The following is a 26,664-nucleotide window of genomic DNA, read 5'->3' as shown; positions in this document are numbered from 1 at the left end:
TAGCCTGATTGTTAAGAACTAGTTATTAGTAGTAACTACAATATTTAGATTGACCAAATTTCATACTCTTGGTATCTAGTAGGAAATGTTCTGTATTTATTTGGCTATTTGCTGAATTGGAATTCTATAATGAATGAGTTAAATACAAAGAAATAAATGAATAGCGGCATTTTGGAGATGGTAAAATCTATGGAAGGAAACTCAAGTGGTTCTTATCACCAGAACCCTCAAATGAAATGAACTATCAGTTTCTTTCTTGCATTTTTCCCAATTTGTAGCTCCCAAACCATTTTTTTTAAATTTCAAAACATTTTAATAATAATACTTGATCATTCTGATGGCCAACGGAAGTCAACAAAAATTCATGTTAATTTCAAATTTCTCTAGAAACTCAAGGCAAAAATGTAAAGCACAAAATTTGGTAGGGTAAGAAATGTCATAATTAAATATCTAAAGCTATAAATAAAATAGTCTTTGGAGTATCATTTTAAACCATAATTCAGTTTTAAAAACAATATATTTGAAGGGTTGGGGGGATCAAAGTGTACCTGCTCAGAGGAAACAGTTATAGGCTCTCTGAGAATTATCCAGATGACACTTTCAAGAAGAGGTGGAACAGTAAGAGAGCCAAGATAAGTCCAGTAGTCCAGAGAGTGAGGAAGCAAACAGGAAGGGTCAAAGTTTGTGAACAGTGCTTGTTTACCCTGGAAAAAGAAGCATGTACATTCTAACCCAGAACCACCACATTTAGCAATCACTTATTTTGCAGTCTAGTTAATTTCTTTATAGTGTCAGAACATTTTGTTTATTTAAAAAAGTGTCAAGCAGGATCTCCCCCCACTAATCATGCCAAAGGAGAATTATGGAGAGAAAAACTGTTAGAGATTGTTCCATTGGTGGGGGCAAGGTTTGCATGGCTCTGGAGGATCACAGAGGTATATCTACACAGCTCACGGCAATGAGCCTCCCAACCTGGGTCCACAGACTTGGGCTTGAGTTACCATGCTAAAAATAGCTGTGTAGATGTTGCAGCTTAGGCTCTGAAACCTAGGGAGGGGAGTAGGCCAAAGCCACCCATGTGGCGGTCCTGTGCCTCTACAGCAGATCTGCCCCTAGTGTTCCTTCTGGTGACAGCAGGGTTCCACTGAAGCCATATTACCAGGCACTCCTGTTGACTACGAACAGCCTAGTGATGGGGGCTCTGATGTAAAAATAATACAACATCTGGATGTATTCTCCTTTGCTTGGAATGTCTGGAGAGCTGGTGGGATGGCAATCTGTGTCTTCTCCACCTGACACCAGCCCACTAACACCTCCCTGGACCACCCATCCATGCCCTCCCTCCCCATGTGGATTTTTGGACCAAGAAAGAGGCCTCTGCAGGGTTTGGTGTCACAGAGATAACTGCCCCCCCTTACATATGGAGGGCCAATTAATGCATGCAAGGCCACTCCATGTGCTAATCGAAGGGGACATGATCCTCTTCTCCCCCCATAAAACAAGTGAGAAAATATGTCTCAACTCTCCATATTCTTGGGGGGGGGGAGGGAACTCCACAAAAATAAAATGTGCAATTATCCAATGTCAGTGATCTTGATGATAATGTTATTTGTCAGGGATTAAATATTACAGCTAATTAATGATCTTCTCCCCTCCCCCTGCATTGTACAACAAAATAATTACAATGTGCTGGTTTGCGCCTGACTTTATCCAGCAAAAGTGCCCCTAAACTGCCCCAAATCAGAGCTAATCCTTGTTTACTGGCTGTAAATGCCTAAGGAATGTGAATGTGAAGCATGGAAGAAAAAGAACAGCAGCAGAAGTACTGGAGAATTTTAGGAGAATTACTTTACCTTGGCTCTAATGGCATCCAAACGGTCAGTAATTTTCTTCAGCTGAGAGTTACATTCACCAATCTGTAAAGGCAAAGAATCAAAGATCATACTCTCGAGGGAAGAATATGCATTTACTTCTCACTTATTAATGTTTAATTTTAAAGTTTTTCACATAGGCCTGATCCTTCACCCAATGAAGTTAATGGTAAAACTCTGATAAACATCAGTGGATGTAGTGTCAGGCCATTATTAATTAAAACAACCTGGAACTCTATATGGCTCCTTGCACAAAGTCAGTGAGGCCGTGGGAAGGGGTGTTTTTTTTTATCCTAGAATGAGCAGGTTATCAAGTGTATGAGGCACAATCTTGTTCAGAGATTTTAAGGAAGTCCTCTAATGTTTGTTTTCCTCTCTAGACAGAAAAGAAGCAATTCACCATTGGAACAAACAGCTACGGAAAGTGGTGAATTCTCCATCTCTTGATATCTTCAAATCAAGACTAGTGCTTTCTGGAAGATTTGCTTTAGAAAAAACACACATTATTGGGTCATACAGAAGTGCCTGGGCGAATTTAATGGCCTGCGATATACAGGAGGTCAGACTAGATGATCCAATGGTCCCTTCTGGTCTTAAATGCTATGAATTTTGGTGTCTTCCAGGTGGTGCAGCAATCTACTATTACAAACACATTAAAAATTAGGCATGTGGTTTTTGCCTTCATATTTTTGCTGCTGCAGAATTATGGGTAAAGGGATATTTGCTACAGAATAACAGTTTTGTTGTTTAAGCTTATAACACAGATTTATTAAAAGGGATAAAGCAATCGTTGCTTACCTTTAGAAATACTGCCATGACAGCTAATCCATCCCGCTGCCGAGCAGCCTCAACAAAAGTGGAATATTTGTCTGAGTTCCAGTGAACCACATGAAGCTGAAAGGCAAAAGTACAAATAGTGTCAATTCCCACTGAACTAGTGCAATTACAATTAACATGCAATTTTACTAGTGTTGAGGTTTCTACTTCACCTGTTTATATTCAGACGCATTCAATTTTCCAGCTGCAAATATTTATGTTTATTGAAATCTGGAAATATATAATCATACAAAGGGCAACAACAAGCACTGATGTGGCTGGGATTTGAACAGATATGAGAATGGCACAATTAACAGCATTTTTACATTCCAGGTACAACAGTTACTATTAAAAGTCAAAATTTAGCAACAGTTACCACCACCACCACAGTATCTGAAATACTGTGGATACTCACTGTTCTAAATATTGGGAAACACTGAAATTTCGTAGGCCAAAATTTTCAAACATTGAAGGCTAAAGTTAGGCTCTTAAATCCACATTTAGTAGAGCTGGTAAAAATAAGTGGTGGAATAAAATTTTGCAAACTTCATCAGCATTTTCCCCTCCCCTGCCCCATTTCCTCAGCCAAAATTTCAGCAAAACATTGATCAACTATACAGCTGATCATGAAATGAGGAGGGGGATGGGAAATGAAATTTTTTACAAAAAAAAAATCTCCCTCCTCCCCTCTTTTTTCTCAAATTTAATTTTTTTATGAAAATTTTTCAAAGAAAACTTGAAGTTTGGAGAAAAAATTACCAGCTTTTGTATTTAGGCATCTAAATGAAAGTGGCCTGATCTTCAGAAGGGCTGAGCACCTGCTTTTCCAATTGATTTCTGACTGGGAATGTTTTGTGGTAGATTTGTAATGAGCAACGCCTCGCTTGTTTGATGTGTAATTGCTTGGATGCTCCACGCAGACTGGTCCAAAATTTGGAAGATCCACTCTGGCCAGTCCTAGGATTGCCATGATTTGGCCAGGCAAACAACAAAGTGATCTTTGCCCCAGTGCCCTCCAACCCCTCCCACAAAGCCATGCTCCCTAAAGTCATGTTTGTATTCCCCTGTCAGGAGTCCTCAAGTCTCTATGGAAGGAGCCAAGTCACAGAGTCAGATGTCTCTCCTCCCTTGTGCAGAGTACTGCTGTTCTCTGCACTACCATGCTGTTGAGTGTACACCAAGTAATTCTTATATAGCACTTATTATTTTTTAAGTACTGTACAAACATTATCTAATTAATCTCATAAGATTTACTAACTCACCCAGAGTCTATAAACTGAAGGGTAGTTGAAGATCAAATTTTTCAAAAGAGGCTTTTAATTTTGGGTCCATCTTTAGGTTTTGAGAACCGCTGAGAATCTGTTGCTCCCAGTGACTTCATTTGGAGCCATGCTTGTTGAGCTCCGAGCAAACACACAAAAACTGGGGACACCAGAAGTAAAGGCCTCCTTAGAAAACATGGTCTTAATGGCTTGCTTGAAGGAACTGCATGGGAGGCTGTGTGGTCTTGCGGATAAAACAGAAGTCTCAGAGATCTTGGTTCTAGATCCTGCCTCAGACGTGGACTTGGCCTTTGGTAAGCTGCTTAATCTCTACGGCCTTAAGGTTTCCCTATCTGTAAAATGGGTATAATAATACTTGGTGTTGTGAGGCATAATTAATGTTTGTTAAGCTCTTAGGCCCCAAGCCAGCAAAGTACATAAGCATATGTTTACCTTTAAGCATGTGAAAAGTCCAATTCAAGTCAATGGAAATAGCCTCATGCTTACAGTTAAACACATGCTTAAGTGTGTCACTGGACTGTGGCCTTATGACTTGTCTACATGGGGAAATAGCCCAGAATAGCTAGCACAGAATAGCTCCTGTGTGGACAATCTTATTCCACACAAAGAGTGTCTGAGTGTGGAGTAGCTTAATACATTTTGGAAGTGAAGCTAAATTGCACCCAGGGGCTCTCAGTGCAGAATAAGAGTGTCCAGTTGGGGAGTTAGTACAGAATAGCTATTAATCTTTAAATTCATACCCTAGCTTATTTAACAATAGCTTCCCTGCATAGATAAGCCCTTAGATATCCTTGTAGGAAAGCTATCACAGAAGTCCAAAGTAGTAGTATTAAGACCAGAAATAGAATATAGGAATTCATACCTCACTTCTCAGTCCAATAGACCATTCTGTGTGCACATGTACGCATGTTAGTATTCTGGAGCTTACAATGTCACCATCGGACCATTCACGATTTTAGATTCACAAAAGCTAGATTGAATAACTTTTAAAATGTTATATTTTGCATACACAAAGAGGAAACAGATACTTTCAGTCGGAATGACTTTTATTGTGAATTAAAAAACAACAAACAAGAAAGGACAAAAAGTAAAATCCCCACAGCTAAATAAACCACACTACTCCCTATAGTTTTGCAAAAAAACAAAACAAACAAAAAAAACAAATAAACAAGAAATGTGAAACATTTTGGGGTAGAGCCCCATTCTCAATGGCTTGTGACTTCTCTTTTAAGGGATGTATCTCATCTTACCACCGCTCTTGCACTGCAGCTTGTTGAAGAGAACTTGGTCTGGCCAATGCGATGTCACAACGCAACAGGACCAGGGAGCCCTCCTATTTCCTGATGTCCTCTGACATGAGGCAAGCCACGTAGTCTTCTTTGCTTGTGAACTCTATCTTCTAGCATGTGCCAATTTGGCAGAGGTGCTTTCTTGATTTGTTAGAGCATTTTCTTCAGGAAGTTCAGCACTGATACTGCATTCTCATCTCCTGGGGCATTTGTTCTGCATGACCAGTGCTTGGCAGCCTCGATCTTAATTCTGGTTTCCTTATCCCAAAACCAAAACGATGTCTAAAGTGCTTCTTGCAGAAAGTTACCAAAATAACAAGTAGTGGGAAGCTTTTTAGACTGGCTAGAAATTCAGAGATATTTTCTCCTTCCATTTGGTTTCTGAGATGGAACTTATTTTTTTTTTCAGCTAGAAATTTGGTTTTGGTACATAATGTTTTTAAGCACCTCTATTAATTCTTTATACTCCATCTCACCTGGTTCCTGTGGAAAACATAAGCCTTTAAACACTGCAAATGTCACTTTCCCCACCAGTGGTAGAAAAATTGTTTGTTTGTTTTTTTTCTTACCACTGTCCTCTATAGCATTTCCAATAAAATACTGATCAGGACTTTGTACATATATTTCAAATTGTTCCTCTTTTACATTATAGTGAAAATCTTCCATATTTCCATAAAAATTGATTGTTAACTTTTCTATTTTCCTTTTTTACCCAGGAAAATTCTCACTTTCTCTGAGCTATTTGTTGTTTGAGATCCCATTTTCCTAACTAAAATACTTGTTTTATTTTTCCCATACACAAAGAGGAAACAGATACTTTCAGTCTGAATTACTTTTATTGTAGAATAATCAAAAGCAAGGAACAAGCAAGAGCAAAAGTAAAGACTCCACGAGAGAGCACACTGTGCGTTTCTCCTCTGTGACATTCTGCACTAAATGGAACACTCATAATGGCTGCCTGTCTCTGTAAGCAGCATAGGCCTTAGAGAGATTTAAAGGTGCAGTACACAGAAAACAAAGGCATAACTGTCACATTGCTACATACACCACAAAAATAACCACCCAACTCTTCTGCAAATAGTAAAATGCACATATCCTCAGTAAGGATGATCAAAAAAACAAATCTGCAGTTTCTATGTCAGGTTTATTTTGAGATATAACGATCCCAAAGGAAGTTAAAAAATAAAAACAAAAAAGATTAAAACAAATTCTCAAACAATAAAATCCTCTAAATTTTCCACTTATAATAGCTCATGTACTTCTTGTCTTATCCTTTGCCAAGGTGTCCAAATATATTCTCCTTTGGCATAGGATCACACATGAAAAATGTCAGGCATATTGTTTATGTTTTGAAAAGTTAGGGAGCCAAAATCTGTCTTACAATGGAATGCTAGTCACAGCCTTAACTACAGAGAGACTATGGCCTCTATATAATACAATACAATGCCTTACCTCAGCTGCATACTTCTTTCCATCCACTGCATGCTCAGAGCCAATGTCATCGCTGGCCCCCCAATGAAAGTGAATTTGGCGCAGCCTATAGCTTCCACTGAGTGGTCCCCCTCTCAGCACTATAAATCAGATAATAAGAGATTTTTAGCCAAGGGGACATGCATTATAATAAAAGCTTTTGACCCACACTTTCATGCATACAGCACCATTTCAGGATCCAGGCTCTCATATAGATTCTCAAAGCATATGTATTAATAGGATGCCACTACTGCACAACAACAAGAGAAAGAAGAGACTGTGCCCTTCAAAATTTAAGTTATATAAGTAAATTAGCTAATAACTGCTACTAGGGGATGAACTGAGATCACCCAATGTGTCTTACTATAGGCAGGAAGCAGGACTTTTTTTTTTTTAATTCTTCTAAGAAATTGAATTATTATTATGCTACCTATTTGGCAGCTACATTCTTATCAACACATTTCAAAGTGACACTGACAACCAAATTAGACCTAAAGATTAGGTGCCATAAAAGGGTAGATTCTTTAATAAAACTGGAGGAAAATAGGTCAGTTGATTTAAAATGTATTTCAACATTCGTTGGCACTGTTTGAAACCCAGATGAAACCGTACTGTACCAAAGGTGAAAACCAGGCAGTGAAAAGGACTATAAACAAAGTGAAGCTAATAATGCATCTGTTTTGTCCAGGTTCAAAATTAGCGACATGTAAAATGTAAATAAATGGCATATTAACAACACGTGTAAGGTGTGTGTGTGTGTGTTATTTGTGTAAATATTTCTCTCTTTAAAAAAATAAACCAACTAGAGATAGATCCAAACCAAAATCCAAGATCAGAACTTTAGATCTGATCTCATCTGCAGTCTCTGTAATGTCCTGACACTGAATCTCCTGCCTCTTAGAAAAGCTACATCTTGATTTCAGCTCTCTCCTATCCCCTCCCCACACACCATAAAAAAGTACTGTTGTGCTCTGGGGTTCTAGCTAGAGCCATTATAGAGATATTAAGGGGATCCAGTCACTTAAGGCTCAAACTGGTAGGGCATACACCAACAACAAAAGGCGGGGGGGTGTGTGAAAAGGAGGAACAAATGAGCACTCATTTAGCACATAATGAAGATATCAAGAACAAAAATCCATCAAAGGATGCTAGGAGTCTGGGTAACAAACAAACAAGAGGATCTGAAATTGCACATTTATGAGCATACGTTCAACCTAATTGGTATTGCTGAAACCTGGTGGGAAAATTTGCATTACTGGAATGTTAAAATCACTAGCTATAACTTATTTAGAAAGGATTGAGTGGACAAAGGAGGAGTGGGAGTGGCACTGTCAAAAATGGCATTACTTGTTTCCGAGTCACTGACAACTCAGAAGTAAGGGACCTTAAATGCTTATGGATCGATGTTCTAACAGATGAAGTACAGGATAGGATACTAGTTGGTGTAATCTAAAACACCCACACCAAATCAGAGTGGAGAACAGGATGACTGGCTTCTTAAATAGGAAAAAAATATAGAAGATAATTTCTTAACTCAATAAGTGTTGCATCCAACATAGTGGAATTCTATATTAGACCTCATCTTGATATATAAAGAGGAACTGATTACAGAACAAAAAGTTACTTAGATGCAATTGATCATGATTTGATTAAATTTACCTGTATGTTCAAAGAGAATAAAATTACACACACACACACAGCTTTAAAAGAGTCAATGTCACAAAGTTTAAAACAATCAATGACCTGAAAGAAAACAAAATCATCACTGATAAATTTGCAGATGACACAAAGATTGGGGAAGGGTAAATAATGAAGAGGACAAGTCACTGTTACAGAGCAATCTGGACTGCTTGGTAAGCTGGTAGTAATCAAACAATATGCATTTCAATACAATGAAATGTAAGGTCAGACATCTAGAAACAGGGAATGTAAGCCATTCTTACGGAATGGGGGACTCTATCCTTGGAAGCAGGAAAAAGTTTTGGAGACTGTGATGAATAATCAGCTGAACATGAGCTCCCAGTGCAGCATGGCTAAAAGGGCTAATCCTTGGACGCATAAACAGGAATGTCAAGTCCAGTCCCCTGCACTTATGGCAGGACTAAGTATTATCTAGACCAACCCTGACAGGTTGCTTCTTGTTTACAATGTCACCTGAAAGTCAGAACAGGCATTTGCATGGCACTGTTGTAGCCGGCATCACAAGATATATATGTGCTAGGTGCGCTAAAGATTCATATATCCCTTCATGCTTCAGCCACCATTCCAGAGAACATGTGTCCATGCTGATGATAGGTTCTGCTTGATAATGATCCAAAGCAGATCATTTTTATCATCTGAGTCAGATGCCACCAGCAGACGGTTGATTTTCTTTTTCAGTCGTTCGGGTTCTGTAGTTTCTGCATTAGAGTGTTGCTCTTTTAAGACTTCTGAAAGCATGCTCCACACCTCATCCCTCTCAGATTTTGGAAGGCACTTTAGATTCTTGGGTCAAGTGATGTAGCTATTTTTATAAATTTCACATTTGTAACTTCTTTGTGTTTTGTCAAATCTTCAGTGAAAATGTTCTTAAATGAGCAACATGCGCTGGGGTCATCATCTGAGAGTGCTATAACATTAAATATATGGCAGAATGCGGGTAAAACAGAGCAGGAGACATACAATTCTCCCTCAAGGAGTTCAGTCACAAATTTAATTAACACTTTTTTTTTAAATGAGCATAATCAGCATGGAAGCATGTCCTCTGCAATGGTGGCCAAAGCATGAAGGGGCATACAAATGTTTAGCATATCTGGCATGTAAATACTTTGCAATGCCAGCTACAAAAGTTCTACAAAAGTACGCCTGTTCTCACTTTCAGGTGACATTTTAAATAAGAAGTGGGCAGTATTATCTTCCATAAATGTAAACAAATTTGTTTGTCTTAGTGATTGGCTGAACAAGAAACAGGACTCAGTGGACTGGTAGACTCTAAAGTTTTACATTGTTTTGTTTTTGAGTGCAGTTATGTAACAAAAAAAATTGTAAGTTGCACTTTCATGATAAAGAGATTGCACTACAGTACTTGTATGAAGTGAATTGAAAAATACTATTTCTTTTATCATTTTTACAGTGCAAATATTTGTAAAATAAATAATACAAAGTGAGCACTGTGCACTTTGTGTTCTATGTTGTAATTGAAATCAATATATTTGAAAATGTAGAAAAACTTCTAAAAATATTTAATACATTTTACTTGGTATTCTATTGTTTAACAGTGTGATTAAAGCTGGGATTAATTTATTTTAGTTAGTTGCATGAGTTAACTGTGATTAATCGACAGCCCTACAAATAAGCAAACTAAAAAATATGCTTTGTTCAAGGAATTATTCAATAACTCATCAAAAAGTTCCCAATAAAATTATCTGTAACCCTTTTTCATAGCATATCACTGTTCCATTTTCTGTTTACAAACATTTTTCATTCAAAATAATGTCTGCTGTGCTGGAATCTTCATATGATCACAGCTTCTGCATAAGTAATATGGCACGTACTGCCTTTTGAATATATTGCACAATAGGGTAAAGTGTAACAATGTTACTGGAAGTTTACGAGTTTCAACAATTGGAAAGATATAGTAAATGCAAGGAAATGAAACTGTTGCCTAAAGCAGTTCCTCCTTCCTCTGTAACATAGGAAGGCAGGATTCTCCTGCTCAGCTTTCTTTGTAAATCTTAGTTTGTCCATGCTCACTTTCCTAACTATCCTAAACTTGGTAATACATACAAACAACCTTTGATCTTACAGCACCTGCTAATGAAACTGAGTTACAAAGAAGGGTTTGAGAATATTTACTCATACATCCTGACATCCTGCAAATGTCAAACAGCAAACAGAAAAATCAAAACAGTTCCTTACTAAATTGGGTTTATTTTCTCACTTGCCTTTATAACAAAGGCTTCTCTCACCAACCTTCTCCAAGTAGTGAGGCAGTATCTGAAATTAACAGATCAACCACAAGAGGCTTCTCTCGCTTCTGAAGGGCTACACTTTTATTGTTTGAAAAAGAGCTTTCTGTAGATGCAAGCTTGCCTCTCTGCTATGCAAAGGAAGCATTTTGAAAACCCATATGAAGTAAGTAAATAACAGAATTTTTTTTGGATAGGACAACCTCCGAGCCTCCATAGTTGTTTGCAAAAGGAGAGTCAATGGGTGTTTAAAAAAAAGAAAATAAAAAAGAAAATGGGACAATGACATTTCTTGAAAGAAAAAGGATCCTTTGACATATAATTTCTTTGTTCTTTATTGATCAACTCTTGACATGAGTTCAGAGCTAGAAAATAAATCATGCAATACCTGCATTTAAAAGCAGATAAGAGACTTGACTGGACCTGCAATAAGACACAAAGGCTCCATCTATGCTGTGGAGAGCAGTGTTTGAAAAATGTGTTATAAAACAAGCAAACTGGGGGTTGGATATTGTATGGATGAGACCATACCATGTGGGGAAAAATTAACAGAATGTGGTCCTAGGCATTTTCTGAGAACTGTGATTTAGAATTTCTTTAAGAAATCATCTCAAAATTGCAAAATACTGAAAAGCAGGAAAAAAATATTGCTTTTGAACTCAGAGAACTACAGTGTTACTGTTCATATGACATGATATAATCTCCAGTGCAACATACCCAGACTGTACTCCATTCATGAGACATGGAAAGAATGGAAGTACAATTAAATGTAAACAGAAACAAACCTGATTTATTTTCTGTGTCATCAAATTCTACACTTGTGGAGTGTCCATTGTTGAGGATCACTTTAGCAGAAGTTGGATCATAGTTAGGGCTAATAGGAGGTAGAGCGGGGTCATATTTGGCTTCTTCAGTTTTGATGTCAATGGGGGACTGACGGTCTCCATTAGCAACAGGGAAAACCTCTTTCCAGCGAGAAGGCCCTAAAATGCATTGGAAGGAAGTGAGAAAGAAGGAGAGAAAAGATGTTTTTAATTAATTAATTACACTGTGTTTGCTATTTTCATAGAAAAAAAGGAATTGACAAATGAGAAAATCAATCACAAGAACTCACCTGGATTATCTTAATTAATTGTATCTATTTTAAATTAAAAACAGAAAGATTCACCAAAGAATGGAATTCAATATATCATATAGCTGTCTCTGCTGGGTCATCACAGAACCTTCTCCAGTCTAATTGATTAAACACAAATTAGAACATTAGTTTGGCACTTTTTGCCTCTTCCCAAGTACTTCTAGCCAAAAGGAATGCAGCAGGCACCTGTACATTCAGTAAGTTCAGAGATACTTAACTCTTCAACTGAGCAACACCAATATCTAACAAGTTGTCCTTCCAGTCCAGTGTCCTGCCTCCGGTGTACTGTGAGCCTCAACTGAATTTTCAGGCCATCAAAGACTTTGCTTTAATCCAACATGGTGTCTCATCTAGACCTCACTCCATTATCTTTCCCCAAAGCCTCCCCTTTAAGGGGTTCCTTCATGGTATCCTGGGAGGCAGAAGCTCTGACAGTGTGGCCCCAATGGATCTATACTGTAATAAAATAGGGGGATGCCAAGAGAGGCATAGGGCTTCTGCACAGAATTTTCATGTGGGGATTGTGACATTGCACTCCATATAATTTTATAAAAATATGCTAGAGTATGAATATAATGTAACTGGAATATGCTTCATGCAAAGGGTCTCTTGTAAGGTATCATTACAAAGCTTATAATCTACTGAGTGTGGTCATCCTAGTTGTATGAATGTATCATTCTTGTACCTGAAACTGGAAATATGAAATATAACTCTGAAGTCCGACTGTAATTATGTGAAGTATGGGCCATTAATGGTGGTTTGGAATCTTGATGGTTCCCATTGACCAGGACAATTGACTGCAGATGGCTCAGTTTACTTGCAAGCCTTCCTGTGAGTCAGGCCAGGAAGAATGAAAGCTTGAGGTCTCACAGAACATGTGACCATGTCACCTGGTACTGGAATCCATCTTAAACCTGGTGCTTTTCCATTTAGAAGGAGGGCTGAGGACCCAGCAAGATAAAAGATTCCCACCTTGTGCCAAATCTATAAAAGAGGGTGGAACAGAACAAATGGGAAATCTCATAGCTACCACCTGAGCTAACAAGAACTGTACCATGGGAAAGGGTTGGGCCCAGACTAGGAAGGAGTCAAGTCTGTGAAAGAAGCTTATTGGAACATCTCAGAGGGTGATATTTTATCTGTATTCAGTTTCCTACTGTATTAGGCTTAGACTTGCATGTTTTATTTTATCTTGATTGGTAATTTACTTTGTTCTGTCTGTTATTACTTGAAACCACTTAAATCCTACTTTTTATACTTAATAACATCACTTTATTATTAAACCCAGAGTAAGTGATTAATACTTGGGGGAGCAAACAGCTGTGCATCACTCTCTATCAGTATTATAGAGGGTGGAGCATTTATGAGTTTACCCTGCATAAGCTTTAGACAGTAAAACAGATTTATTTGGGGTTTGGATTCCATTGGGAGCTGGGTGCTACAGACAGGAGCACTTCTTAAGCCATTTTCAGTTAAGTCTGCAGCTTTGGGGGTGTGGTTCAGACCCTGGGTCTGTATTGCAGCCAAGTAGCATGTCTGGCTCAACAAGACAGGGTTCTGAGGTCCCCAGCTGGCAGGGGAAACGGGCTCAGAGGTAGTCTCAGCACATCAGGTGGCAGTCCCAAGGGGGTCTCTGTGACCCAACCCATCACAGGGATGCTGGGGTCTGTGCATGGACAAGTGAAGTACTTCCATTCTCATCCTGCAGGACCCTTCTCCAGCATTTGTTACCACTGATCAAATTCTCCTGTCCCACTAGCCGCAGAGGTGGATGGAGGTTCCTTGAAATGGCTCAACTCATACTTCTGTGTTCAGGGGCATTCTGGACAACTGTATCTCCATCTTTAGAGCCCACACCAGAGGAATTCCATAAGGATCAGTCCTTTCCCCCTTCTCCCCCCGGCCTCCATTTTATTCAGTAAGGAGCCAATTGATGAGATGGCAGGGCTATATAGGTTGAGGTGTCAACAGTATACAGATGACACCTCGCTCTATATCTCCTTTATAACAAATGTAAACAGCACCATCTCTCAGCATGATCAGTGGTTAGCCAAAATCTGCATATGGAAGGAATGCAAATGGCTAAAAATGAATCCAGGCAAGACTAAGGTGATGCTACTAAGAAGAGGAAATAATTTTGAGGAACTTGTTTCCTCTATAACCTCATCTTCCTCCCATTATTAAGGGCATCTGCTTTCAAAATTGTTAAGTCTGTCTGTTGCTTGGGGTCCTTTAGGTCTCCTCAGTGCTACCATAAACCCAAACAGAGATTGAGGGGTGGCCGGGGGGTTGGGGGAAAACCTGCACAAACAAAGAATAAGGACCAGAAGTTTATATCCCATCCTGTCACTCTCAGAATTAGGGCACCATAATCCAGTCATTTATAACCTTTTGATTATTATAATTTGTTATATATAGGCTTAACAGAATTTGATGTTATATAATTTTGATGGATACTATCAATGTTTATTTTTAAGCTTTTCCCATTTTTATTTATTTAAATTTTCACAGTTGCATTAAACTGTGGGGTGAGGAAGGGCTTAACATCACATGTAAAAATATACAAAGTAAACATCCTTAAATCAAATACATTCTCAATAGCATTTTTCTTACTGTCCCTATCTGTAAATTTCAATTATTATGGATAAAAATATTTTTTCATCAGTTTGTGTGTGTGACATTTACTGACATTCAGTGATAAAAATATAATTCTTCACAAACTAGTTACATTCAGGTATAAAGCCACACACACTGAACAAGCTCCACCTGGTATAAAATGCAGGAGCCCATCTATTTAATAACACAGGTTACGATACGCTCTCTGCACTGCTTGCCTATTGAATACAGAGTTCAGTATGAGATCTCTGTCCCAATAATCAACGTTCTCTTCAAGACTGGCCCTAGCTACTAGAAACACCCTCTTTCCTTCAGTCATCAAGACCTGCCATGGCAGCAACATTCCATTAAGACAATAAAAATGGTTTATTAGTAGGGGCAGATTCATGCGTGCAGGAGACAGTATGTTCCCAGGAGCTGGGTCTGGACCATGGAGTTCATTCCTGTGTATAATAAGACTAACCATGGATCACACATCATTCATAACTAAATGTCAAGCTCATCATTCTGAATTGTCTTTCCTTTAGTAACATCTTCATGCATCCTGAAAAAAACCAAACAAAACTATTTCTCTTATAGAATAGAAACAAATGCTGCTTTGAATGATTCTTCTAGCTTTTGTTGATCTGGTGGACTCAGATATGGGCATCTGACTTTTGATGTATTTAAACAAGGTCTACTGATTTGTCTCAATAACCTTGGCTATCTGGTCTACATATTTCCTGGCTTTCCATATGTATAATAATAGTAACAGCAATAATTTGTGCTTTCTTTGTAAAACTGAATGAATTTCCATTTTATTTTCTTCATACAAGGTTAGAAAATAATGCCAGGCAAAATAAAGAATTTTGGTATAAATCTGTGATAATCAGGAAACAATAGTACAAGAGAGATACTGAACTGAGTGTAGGATTATCACTTTAAAGGAGTCACAAAAGAGATATTCTTGATATTGAGCAAAATTTATTGGTGACGAGTTAGCTATGTAGGGACAGATTCTGATATTTGGTTTTTTGAGTAGCCCCATTAGTACTTAATATGAGTAAGAGTATCAGAATCTGGCTATATAGATTTCAGGGTATAAATTAAAAGCAGGAACAATATCAGAAGCAATGGTAAATCAGATGCTGAGTAGTGTCTCACTGTGCAAGTAGTCCCATTGAAATCAATGGGATTACTCAAGGAGTAAGGAAGTATGAGAACCTAGCCCATGGTAACTTGTGTTGGCACTACTATATTACACTCTGATAAAAATGCAATTGGCTTGTCTTCTCAGTACTAGAAATGTACCAGTATCACAGTGTTAACCCACTATTACACTGCTAAATGCATGCTAGGGATGCTATTAAATACTGTTGAAATGTAAGCTTCATTCACAATGGGCTTGCTTGTCTCCATCATTCAAACTAGCTGTGCCCTTTCCTCATCCATTTTGGCTCCATCTTCCCCTAGCACATTCAGTGATTTACAACTAACGGCCTAAATCTGCGAGGTGTTGAGTACCGTTCACACTCATTGATTTCAAATGGAGTGCCTGGCACTCAGCACCTCACAGGCCCTACAATAGCATCAATGTGTCATGTCAGGGCTAGTCTACACTGGCAACACTAAAGCACTGCCGTGGCAACACTTTAACATGCCTTGTGAGGTCGTGGCTGGGGCACTGTTTACATTGGTGCATTACAGTGCTGCAGCTTGCTGCGCTTAGGGAGGTGTTTTTTCACACTCCTGAGCAAGAAAGTTGCAGTGCTGTTAATTGCCAGGGCAGACAAGCCCTCAGTGTGTCCGAGAAAGCTTATTTGAGTTTTAGGAAAGCAGTTCTCTTAGAAAGCTCTTTCTCCTCTAATCACTTTCATAAAGAGAGTACAGCTCTCCTAAACAACAGAGGGAAAATGCACAGAATAGGTCTCAAAGAAGAGCAATAATTTACATGTCAAATAAGAGGCTGACTGCACGCAGCATAGCAGTAGAGGCTTTCGGTCTGGGATTTGTCCAAGTGTAATTTTTAGTCACTAAAATGGAATCTCAAAATCTATTAACTAAATAGCAGAATTTACAATACACATCTCACTAGCTTGAAATGGCAGATCAAGAAGTCATCATAGCTTTTTACGTCAAACTCAACTATTTTAAAGTCATAAATTGACAGCCAAAAAAACCTAATGTTACCAATCTAATGTTAACAATTTGTAACCACCACTAAATAGTTTGTAATCGAATGCCTAAAACACAACAAAACCAGATTAATAATTTATTTTGAAATTCTTACTGACAACTACTTCATCCTTAAGTGGGAAAGTATTTTCTTGTGAATTATTATAACAAAGACAATTTTATCTTCTCTGGACTTGTGACAGATAAAGATAGTGAAGGGAGGTCATGTTACCTCTGTATTTGGCACTGTGCAAGCACTACTGGAAAACTGTGTCCAGTTCTGGTGTCCACAATTCAAGAACGATGTTGATAAATTAGAGAGGGTTCAAAGAAGAGCCATGAAAATGTTTGAGAGATTGGAAAACCATGTCCTGTAGTGACAAGAGCTCAACCTATTTAGTTTAACAAAGAAAGGTTAAGGGGTGACTATTTCACAATCTGTAGGTACATTATGGGGAACAGAAATTTTATAACTGGCTCTTTAATCTAGCAGACAAATATAAAACAAAATCCAATAGCTGAAAGTTGAAGATAGACAAATTCAGATTGGAAATAAGGCATACATTTTTGGAACAACTCACCAAAGATTGTGGTGGACTCTCTATCACTGGAAATCAAGATTGCATGCTTTTCTAAAAGATAGGCTGTAGTTCAAAAAAGAATTATTTCAGGTAAATCCTATGGCCTGGACTTTGCACAAGGCCCGAATAGATGTCACAGTGGTCCCTTTTGGCTTTAGAATATATGAAAAGGCCTGATTCTGCAAGTCTGGTTGGAAACTGTTTTGGTACATAAAATACATGGACCAGTACAAGGCATTAGCTTGTTGTGCACCCAAAAGTTTACTTTGGTTTAAAAAAGAAATTGCAGAAATATGTAACAGATGTGCATCTACTTTTCATAAGTCAAGAGGGTCAGATTCACTTGTTTGCTTCAGCTGCTTTGCATCACTCTAGTGACACAAAGCAACCATAAACTTTGGCTCTTCAGTGAATCCGGCCAGAAGGTCAAAATGTTTTAGTCTTTAACTTTTCTTATTTATACAATTTTGTAAACCATACGATTTTAACAATCCATATATTTAGACTCATGCTATTCCCACTCTGGAACCTCTGTTACATAACTGGTTATTACAGTTCACATACCAAGCACACATATTGTGTCTGATTGGCCTACAACTGAATCATTCTAATTGGTGGAATATATACATTATGGCCAAATTCAGTGCTGACCTACATTCTGTGAAACCCTATTTAAAATTAATGGGATTTAATGGATTGTTAATCACTGCAGAATTTGATCTGTGACCTATATGCCTCAATTGTGCCAGGAAGATATTGCTTGCTTCCCCCATTCTAATGTTGAATGCACTTCCTTAAAGGAAAGTTGATATACATTTTCACAATATGCACAAATGACTTGCCTAAGAAACTCAAAGTAATCTGTAACTGATATACTAATTTATTTCCTTAAATTTCTGGATATACTGAGAGACCTTTGCTGCAAAACCTGTTTTTTGGACTCATGCCTTTTCTTTCTGGTGAAGGTTATCAGGAAAAATATTGTATCCTTTGCTAGTGGAAATCGTCTATACTTAAGGAACGGCCAAATGTTGAGTGCTCTAAAGGAAAAATGTGTAACAGTGGCTCAAGAAACTATCACTTGACACTGGCCAGATATTGCATAGTATCTAATTTTTCCATTTTTGGTTAAGATTATGGATAAGGTTGTAATGAGACAATTCTCAGAGTACAGGAGGAGGACTCAGATCTCTTGCCTCTTGGCAATCTGACTTCAGATCTTGTTACTGTAATGGGACTGCATTACTAGCATTGATCACTGATCTCTTACCGATGTAAAAAAATATGAGATGATATCCTGTCTCTATTGAAGTAAGTGTCAAACTCACATTGACTTCACTAGGGCCAGGAATTCACCACAGGTGTCCATGATGATGTTACTGGATCTATCAGATACCTTCAAAACCATGCAGACCTGAGTGCAAGTAGATGGGTCTGCCTTGCAGTTATTTCATTCTTTTCTGAGGCTTGGTCTTGGTTTACACAAGTAACTTATGTTGGTATAACTATGTCACTCAGGGGTGTGGAAAATCTGCACCCCTGGTGACACAGTTATGCCAACCTAATCCCCAGTGTAGACAGTGCTATATCGACGGGTGGGCTTCTCCCACCCACATAGCTACTGCCTCTTGGGGAGGTGGATAAACTACAGCAATGGGAGAAGCTCTCACGCTGGCATAGCTAGCATCTTCTCTAAGTGCTACAGCAGTGCAGCTGCACCGGTACAGCGCTGTAAGTGTAGATAAGCCCTGCCAGAGAGATCCCAGAAAGTATTTTGTTAAGAATCCCAGGGGCTGTTAAATGATTATATAGCAACAGTGACCAGGATGTTTTCCCTCCATCTGAAGATTGCATTCCTTTATCTTGCATGCAAAGCTCACTTTACGTCACCCATGTGTTTGTCACTTCAAGATTAGGCTATTGCAATCCACTCCACATAGGGCTACACCCTGTATCAACGTGGAAACTGAAGCTCATGAAGAGGGCAGCCACGCCTGTATTAAGAGATGCAGCTTGTCATGATGAGCACATGATACCAGTGCTTCAAAATCTCCTCTGGCTGCCTGCTGATTTTCAGGTGGTATTAAAAGTAGTGGCTTTCACCTATAAAACCCTAAATATCTTGGGACCTGACTATCAGAGATACTATAAGCATTTGGGGGGCAGGATTCAGGTGAGGGTGTAGATTTATATTTGTAGACATGAATTAGTGTTTTGCAGGAGCTGAGTTGAGGATATTCAGTTTGTGGATTGGCTTCTTTTATACAGAGTAAGGTTGTTGGTTTGTTGTTGGATTACATCTTTGATTATTTGTAAAGAGCAACTATAGCATGTATTTATCCCACACAAAAAAACTTAAATTGAAGTTAAGATCACTAGCACATCACAGTGCTCTAAGAAAATATTGTTTCACAAGAATGCTAGCGCTAAATAAAATAAAAGTTAGAAAGGCAGGAAATGCAGAGTTCAGCGTGTACTTCTCAAACAAGACAGACACTGAAATTAACCTACCTATGGGGGCAGAAGTATGCCCTGAGAAACTCACTCTTATTACTTTATCCATAACAGTTTAATTTTTATCAGTGACCACAAAAAGACTTTAATCCTAAAGCAGCTGCAACAGCTTTATAACTTTCTTTACAGTCATACACAGTACACATACAAACATTTTTCAAATTCCTTATTAGAGAAATAGCATGGTAAAGGTAAGCATTCCCCATTTGTCATTAAGGAGCCAATCCTGTCTATTGCTGAGAGCACCCATCTCTTCACAGGAGGTGCTAAGCACCTTACAGGACTGAGCCCTATTCCATATGGCAGCCAGTTCTCCAAGTGCCACTATTGTGCCTCCCTATATTAATATCAGACTCCTACATCATGTGAAATAGGAGCACTTACAAGAACAAAGCAAAGATTAGTGTGGTGACAAAGTAACACTCTTAGTATTGGTGACATAAATGTATTGGACAATCTGCACTGACCATTTCATCCAGTTGGAACCAGTAAATATAGTGTATATCTGTAGCTATATAGCATACCAGTGAGTATAGTGCACCTCTATATCTATCTATCTATCTATCTATACACAGGGACATACACATACAAATTCAGTGTAATGCTTGAAAAAATTCACTTGCTCTCTTACCAGTGATAAGCAGAAAGCTTTCCCTGGCAGGTGGCACCTAAACCATCAATTTGTGCAGACAAACCTTAATTTTAAAAAAAAAAAGCTTTCATCTTTATGGTCACAAAGATAACATTCAAAATATTAACTGAATGTAAAGCATTGCAGTTTTACCTTCCTGAATCTGCAGGGAAACAGCTTTAGTATCTTTGCTCTCTTCAGATAGCAGCTTTGCCAAGCAGCAGCACACTGCTATTTGAAGAGCAGCAAAGACACTAAAAAGTTGTCTTCCTGCAGAATCAGGAAGACACAACTGCATTGGCAGAATGAAATTAAAACTAGTCAGTTTCTAGAACATACTCGGAATCATGTAGAGCAGTGAAACTGTCAAGAATCACATCAATTTCATACTTCTGCTGCTCGGCAAAGCTCTGAGCAAGAGCAGAGACAGACAATAGAGAATCAAAAAGATGAGGAACTAAACAGAAATGTTGCTAGGGAGGAGTAGAGAGCAGATACCACTTCCACCGAGGCTAAATGGATTGACTACTGAAGATCTGCCTGTCTAGCAACTGCTGGGGGCTCTCAAGGGGGAGAAGAGAAAGAATATTGGTGGGGTTAAGGGGTGTGTGGAGTTCCAAGTTTATCGGTCACCAAGCAGAGCCTGATATGAGAGATTGGGGCCTCCACAGGGTCCAGGGACAGAAAACTGATAGACATCCAACACCCTCCCGTTTCCCAGAAACTGGGAGGGTGGAGAAGAAGGGTATCTTATCTGGACCTTGTAGGTTGGACCCAGAATCCTTGTTTTCAGGTTTCGTGCTCCATCAAGGAGGTGTTGTCATATATTATTCAGTCTGGGGGAAGGGAGAGGGACAGGATAGAGTATAAAGTATAACAATAGAGAATAAAATCTAATCATTTCAGCATTGCCACATTTCAACATCACCCAACCATTCTGAAAAGTATATTGCCACAAGTACAGTGGAAACAGAGAGAAGTAGAGAAAGAAGGCAGAGACTTGCATAGCTATTCCTCCTGACTCCCAATCTATAAAAGACAGTCACCATGTAGCTACACGTTTACATTTCTCATTTGGTTACCTGTGTAGCAATGAAACAATTTCAGGTTTTTTAAGTTTTATTTATTTTATTAGGGCTGCCAAACTTCATGAACTCACTGAAAACAAAATCTTGAATTCTCCTTTCACTCACACTTGTGTCAATCAGGAGCAACTCCACTGAAGTCATTTGCCATTATAGATGAGAAAAAAATCATCCCCCAACACTAAGAACAAATAAATCAATCCTGAGAGTTCAAAACAGAATGAGAAGATTGAAGGAAATCTGAAAATGTTTGAAAAAAAATCACTTGCCAACTCACCAGTGGGGAGCAGAAATAGGTCAAGTTCTGCTCTTACTCACAAAGGTGTAAATCCTGAGTAACTCTGACTTCAGTGGAAGTATTTGGGATTTACATCTGTGTAACAGAGCAGAACTTAGCTGAAGTCAGTAAGAAATTCCTTAATACAATAGCTACAATTAACTCAACTATTTAAAAATACAGCTGATGTTGACTGTCCATATGCAAATTAAATAAGCATCATTCTAACACAGAGGTAGGCAACCTATGGTATGTGTGCCAAAGACGGCACGCAAATTGATTTTCAGTGGCACTCACACTGCCCGGGTCCTGGCCACCAGTCCGGGGGACTCTGCATTTTAATTTAATTTTAAATGAAGCTTCTTAAATATTTTTAAAACGTTATATATTTTACATACAACAATAGTTTAGTTATATATTATAGACTTATAGAAAGAGACCTTCTAAAAACATTAACATGTATTACTGGCACGCAAAACCTTAAATTAGAGTGAATAAATGAAGACTCGGCACACCACTTCTGAAAGGTTGCTGACCCCTGTTCTAACAGGAACATGCTTGAATACTTTTGTAGGAACAATTATATTACTTAGCCATTAACCAATACGTCTCATGAATCACAGCATACGGTAAAACACAACTCTCCAACTTTCAATGTTCTGTAATTTATCTACAGATGCAGCTCAGCCTGCTGCATATTCCTTTGAGTTATACTCCATCCAGCTAAACTCTCTTACAAACACAGTAGCTGCCAAAGTCATTTTTAAAGTTTTAAGTCCTCTAAGAGCACAAGTACATTTTCACTGTCCCTGTATCTACTTTTGACAACCAGCAGTCACTCACAATCTGGCAGTGCATCATCTGGATAACTCTTCTCATATGAAAGAATCAGTTAATGTCACTGAATCAGTGTACAAGGTAGTTTTTTCTTTTTATAATATAGGGCCATATTCTGCTATGCCTCCTCCACAAGTAGTCCCATTGATTTTAGTGGAGATATTCAGAGAGTAAGGCATCACTTAACTCCAGTAAAGATGACAGATTCTGGCTTTTAGAATTTTGGTGCTCTGATACCACGCTCATTACAAATATGATTGATGGACTGGTTGATAGACATATGTAGAAGAAAAAAGCAGGCTGTGGGGAGCTAACATTTCTTTTACAAATACTCTCTTAGCAGGGCTAAACAGGAGAAAACAAAATACTGCAAAAATAAAAGGCGGGGGAATCAAATTCCTATAGAATAGTTATTAAATTGTTTACCATTTAGCTGATAAATATATACTTCCAAGTGCAAACACATTGCCATTAGCATGAAGAATTATTCTAATTAAAGCTGGTTGGTCTATTTCCACAAACAGCTATTACAGAGCTTGATAATAGGACAATATTTCTTATCCGAGGATAAAACTCCTCTCTCTCAAGAGCAAAAATGTTCTAATGGTGAACTATTTGGCTGTGCTAAGACAAAAAATAACCTGCCTAAGTCCCACTTCAAAACCTAATCTTTGACCCAAAGGTTCTGCTGCAGTGTTGACACTGCCTGGCACCAGGATGCCCCCTCTGGGGAAATGGGCAGGATCCACCTCACTCATCATCTGGCATGAAAGAAACTCTCCCATGTTGAGTTGCCTCCTGCAGGGGCTCCCTAGCGTGACACCTGCTTACTCGGGTCGGTGCTAATAACCAGAAGAGAGAAGGACTCAAGGACCATTATTGGGGCAGTACCAGCTCCAGCGGGGAAAAGCTGTTCGACCTGGTAACTCAGCTCAGGCACCAAATTTCCCCTGCTCTCAACAGCAGCTCCCAGGGCCGCACTCAACCTCCTGCGGGCAGCCCCCTCACTGGAGAGAGCGAAAAGTTGGAGCAGACTCTGGGGCAACCCCTGCTGCTGCCGAGCCAAGGTTGGCTCCTCTCACCTGGGCTCGCCCCTCCTGCCCCCCGGGAGCTGCCCCTCCTCACCGTTGTGCTCGTCGTATCCCCAGTGCAGCATGGCCACCCACGTCCCTGCTTGCCGGCGAGAGGAGCAGAACGTCTGGCTGGCCGGAGCAAGACACGGGGCGCTCTGAAGGAGGCAGGCGGCGCCCAGAGGCTTATAAAGTCCGGCTGAGTGCGGGAGCGACAGGGCGTCGCTTGTAATTCCCACCTTCCGCCAGCTGGGGGACCCGGCCCCTCCAGCGCGGAGTCACCTAGAGCAGGTAACATTGCTCCAGTAGCAACAGCCAGGACTGTGATTCCAGCTGCTGATGGGATCATTTGTGTTCCTATTCACCAGGGATGGGCCTCAACACAAACCTTGGACCTGAAAAAGGCCAAGACTGTGAAGAGTTCAGGTCTGGATCCAAACTTTGCGGCTCCCATCTGAGTTGTTTATTAATAGTGACATTTTTAACAGAGGACGTTTGCTTGCTGTCCAATGTTGCACGGGGGTAAGTGGCAACCGATGGTGCTCCTCACCCATGCATCTAGATAAGCCCCAGTCCTGCAACTGGATCCAGGCAGGTACAGGGGTCTGCCCGCACAGCTCCAATTGTAGGACTGGGCTTTAAACAGTACAGGATGTACTGACTTCATGTCAGTTAAAGGATTCAAAGCCTCTCCCCTCAAAAGCAAGAGAAAGAATCAAGAAAACACCTGAGTTATACCATCCAGGAAAAGGCCTTGTAAACGTCTATGCATTTTATGGCCCTCATCACCAGAGTAGCTGAGCATGTCCCAAGTATTTAACAATAGAAATAATCTCTCTCCCTTTCCAGGCCTGTAGGGGGAAAAACTGATTGTTTTACGGGGGGGGGGGGGTGTTGTTAAGGGATTTGTTTGCTTTTAACACGTTATCTATTTTGTGTGTGTGTGTGAATCTGTGTCTGTCTTGGTATTCCCAAACAAAGCATTAAAAATCATGAGTTAGGTTTAAATATAATGAACTTGACTTAAAAAGCCTGAGCTGTGGTTTTGTTTGTTTTTAAATAGGGGTTATTTTTCTTTGTTTTCTGAGGGTACACTTGGCTGTGCACACACATACGAGCATATAACTGTGGTAATGATGTGCATGAATTAGTGGCTAAATGTCATTTGCACAAACAATTCCTGCAACAGTACATGTACAGTACTGAAAATCTGGCCCTAAAAGTAAGCTTTTTTATATTTTGTTTCCTGTCTCCATTGTAATAATTTTAAAAACAAAATACAATTATTGTCTAGACAAAAAGTTTTATGGGAACATTTCATATATAATACAAAAAAATAGAAAACAAAATGAAGCCTAAACCTACTTCTGAAGATTAAATTACTTTTTTCCAATGTACAACAAAATGCACGTATTTTGCTAATGACTCTGAGTTCTACATTTGCTCTAGTTAGTTAATGAATTATGCATACCATTTATTTATATGCTACTCCAGTTCCTCTCTCTTGCTGGTTTTGCTTGTTTACCTGGTTTACTGCAAAGAGATGAAGATGATCTTGTAAGGATAAGTACTAAAGATGAATATTTTTAACTCGATTCAAGAAGGAATGTGGTTCCAAACAAACAATCCAAAGGAAACCAAGGAAGTATTTTTATAAATTAGTTTTAACCTCATAGTTAAGCACATTACATAGCTAGCCATGATTCAAGTAGAAAGCTGAATTTTCCAATATTTATATAAGTATAGACTGAAAAATAAGAGCCACAGATTATATGCAATTTTAAAGAACCACTTGATTCTCTGATGTGTAGCATAACCAGAAAACCCTCAGGCTGATGTCCTGAGTAAAACAAAGTGCTGCCAAATGCAAATGGAAGAGAGAAAATGTTTTGTGGTTTTTTTTTAATATATCTTTCCGTTATAGTAACTCCAGGGATTATTTGTAACAATGAGAGGTACAAAATTTTCAGATGGAAGTGAGATTTCCAAGTTTATGGCATCCCTTTAAGTTACTCATTTGGGCCTGTATCCTGCAAAAATTTTCATGTGTGCTGGTAAACTTTACTCACCGTTTGACCATTTGACTGCTCATAGTGTACAAAGTTAAGCATGCGGGTCTTTGCAGGATTGCCTTGTGTTTGAAAAGCAACCTTCTACTGCTTTCTACGGTAGGAAAAGTTGTAGTTCTTTTCTAATGAACAAAGAGTTGGTGACACTGAAAAAGACTTTCTTTCTGTACGTATGGCAAGCAGAACAAAACACTATTTGATATTACACTTTTTTTAATTAAATGCATCTATAATGCTATCATTTTGTTTACCCTGTAAAATATTTGTTCATCATTTTCTTATTTGGTGTTTCTAAATGATTTGTGAAGTCTCTGTTGTTTTTCCACGGTGATGGTGAACAAATACATTCTCTCCAAGCTATATGTACTTTGAACCCCAGCTATTCTCACATAAAATTCCCATTAATAGAAGTCAGTTGGAGTTTTGAGTGAGTGAGGATTGCAGAATCAAGCTCAGGACCATTAGCAGAGGCATTAGCCTGAGCTCTGGCCCCATTATCCACACAGTAGGACTACTATTATGATATGAAGACTGAGAGAGGCTTCACCAGCAATGGTAGTGGACATCCAGTATGGTTTGTAACAGCACGGATGTGCCTGTGCTAAGCTGTTTTTTCCAGAGATCATCTGTTTTACAGCACCTAAAAGTGTGCTAGGAACTTTACAGCAACATAAAAATTAGAAGATCTCAGTCCTGAAGAGCTTACATTACAACAGAAATCCTATTGCTGTATTGCACCTCTCTGCCAAATGGTGTCTGTGAAGGAGGTGACACTCTGTGGTAGGTGTCATTGTAGAACATTCTGCTTCCTTTACCACAAACCTTTTCAAGGACCTGCTAGAGTAACTGCTCAGTTGCTAAGCACAGATACAGGTGGAGAATAAGGAGGGAAGAGCACAGATATGCCCACTCTCTACCCAGGTCCTGCCATTTTGTAGCTTGTCCAACCCTCACCACTCCCTTTATTAAGTGCAAAAAGAACAGGAGTACTTGTAGCACCTTAGAGACTAACAAATTTA

At 39.0% G+C, this 26,664-nt stretch overlaps 1 protein-coding gene across 5 annotated transcripts in view; it reads right to left on the bottom strand.

Moving 5' to 3' along the window:
* Positions 1 to 23,757, bottom strand: part of LOC120398788 (carbonic anhydrase 13-like) — a 41,632-nt gene extending 17,875 nt beyond the window's left edge. For all 5 annotated transcript variants that reach the window (XR_005594707.1, XR_005594706.1, XR_005594705.1 and 2 more), the window contains exons 1-6: positions 23,632 to 23,757; positions 11,462 to 11,659; positions 6,712 to 6,830; positions 2,670 to 2,765; positions 1,854 to 1,916; positions 549 to 704 (exon numbers count right to left, since the gene is read on the bottom strand). Coding sequence is in view for 2 of the 5 variants with exons in the window: in XM_039526436.1 (XP_039382370.1) it covers positions 549 to 704; positions 1,854 to 1,916; positions 2,670 to 2,765; positions 6,712 to 6,830; positions 11,462 to 11,659; positions 23,632 to 23,662 (663 nt within the window). In the remaining 3 variants the exon portion in view is untranslated. The remainder of the gene's footprint in view (positions 1 to 548; positions 705 to 1,853; positions 1,917 to 2,669; positions 2,766 to 6,711; positions 6,831 to 11,461; positions 11,660 to 23,631) is intronic.
* Between the last annotated feature and the right edge of the window lie 2,907 nt (positions 23,758 to 26,664).

Source organism: Mauremys reevesii, linkage group 2, assembly GCF_016161935.1.
Source record: "Mauremys reevesii isolate NIE-2019 linkage group 2, ASM1616193v1, whole genome shotgun sequence".
Lineage (NCBI taxonomy): Eukaryota > Metazoa > Chordata > Testudines > Geoemydidae > Mauremys > Mauremys reevesii.
The sequence above is the reverse complement of the archived record's forward strand: the minus strand, read 5'-3'. Positions and strand labels throughout refer to the sequence as shown.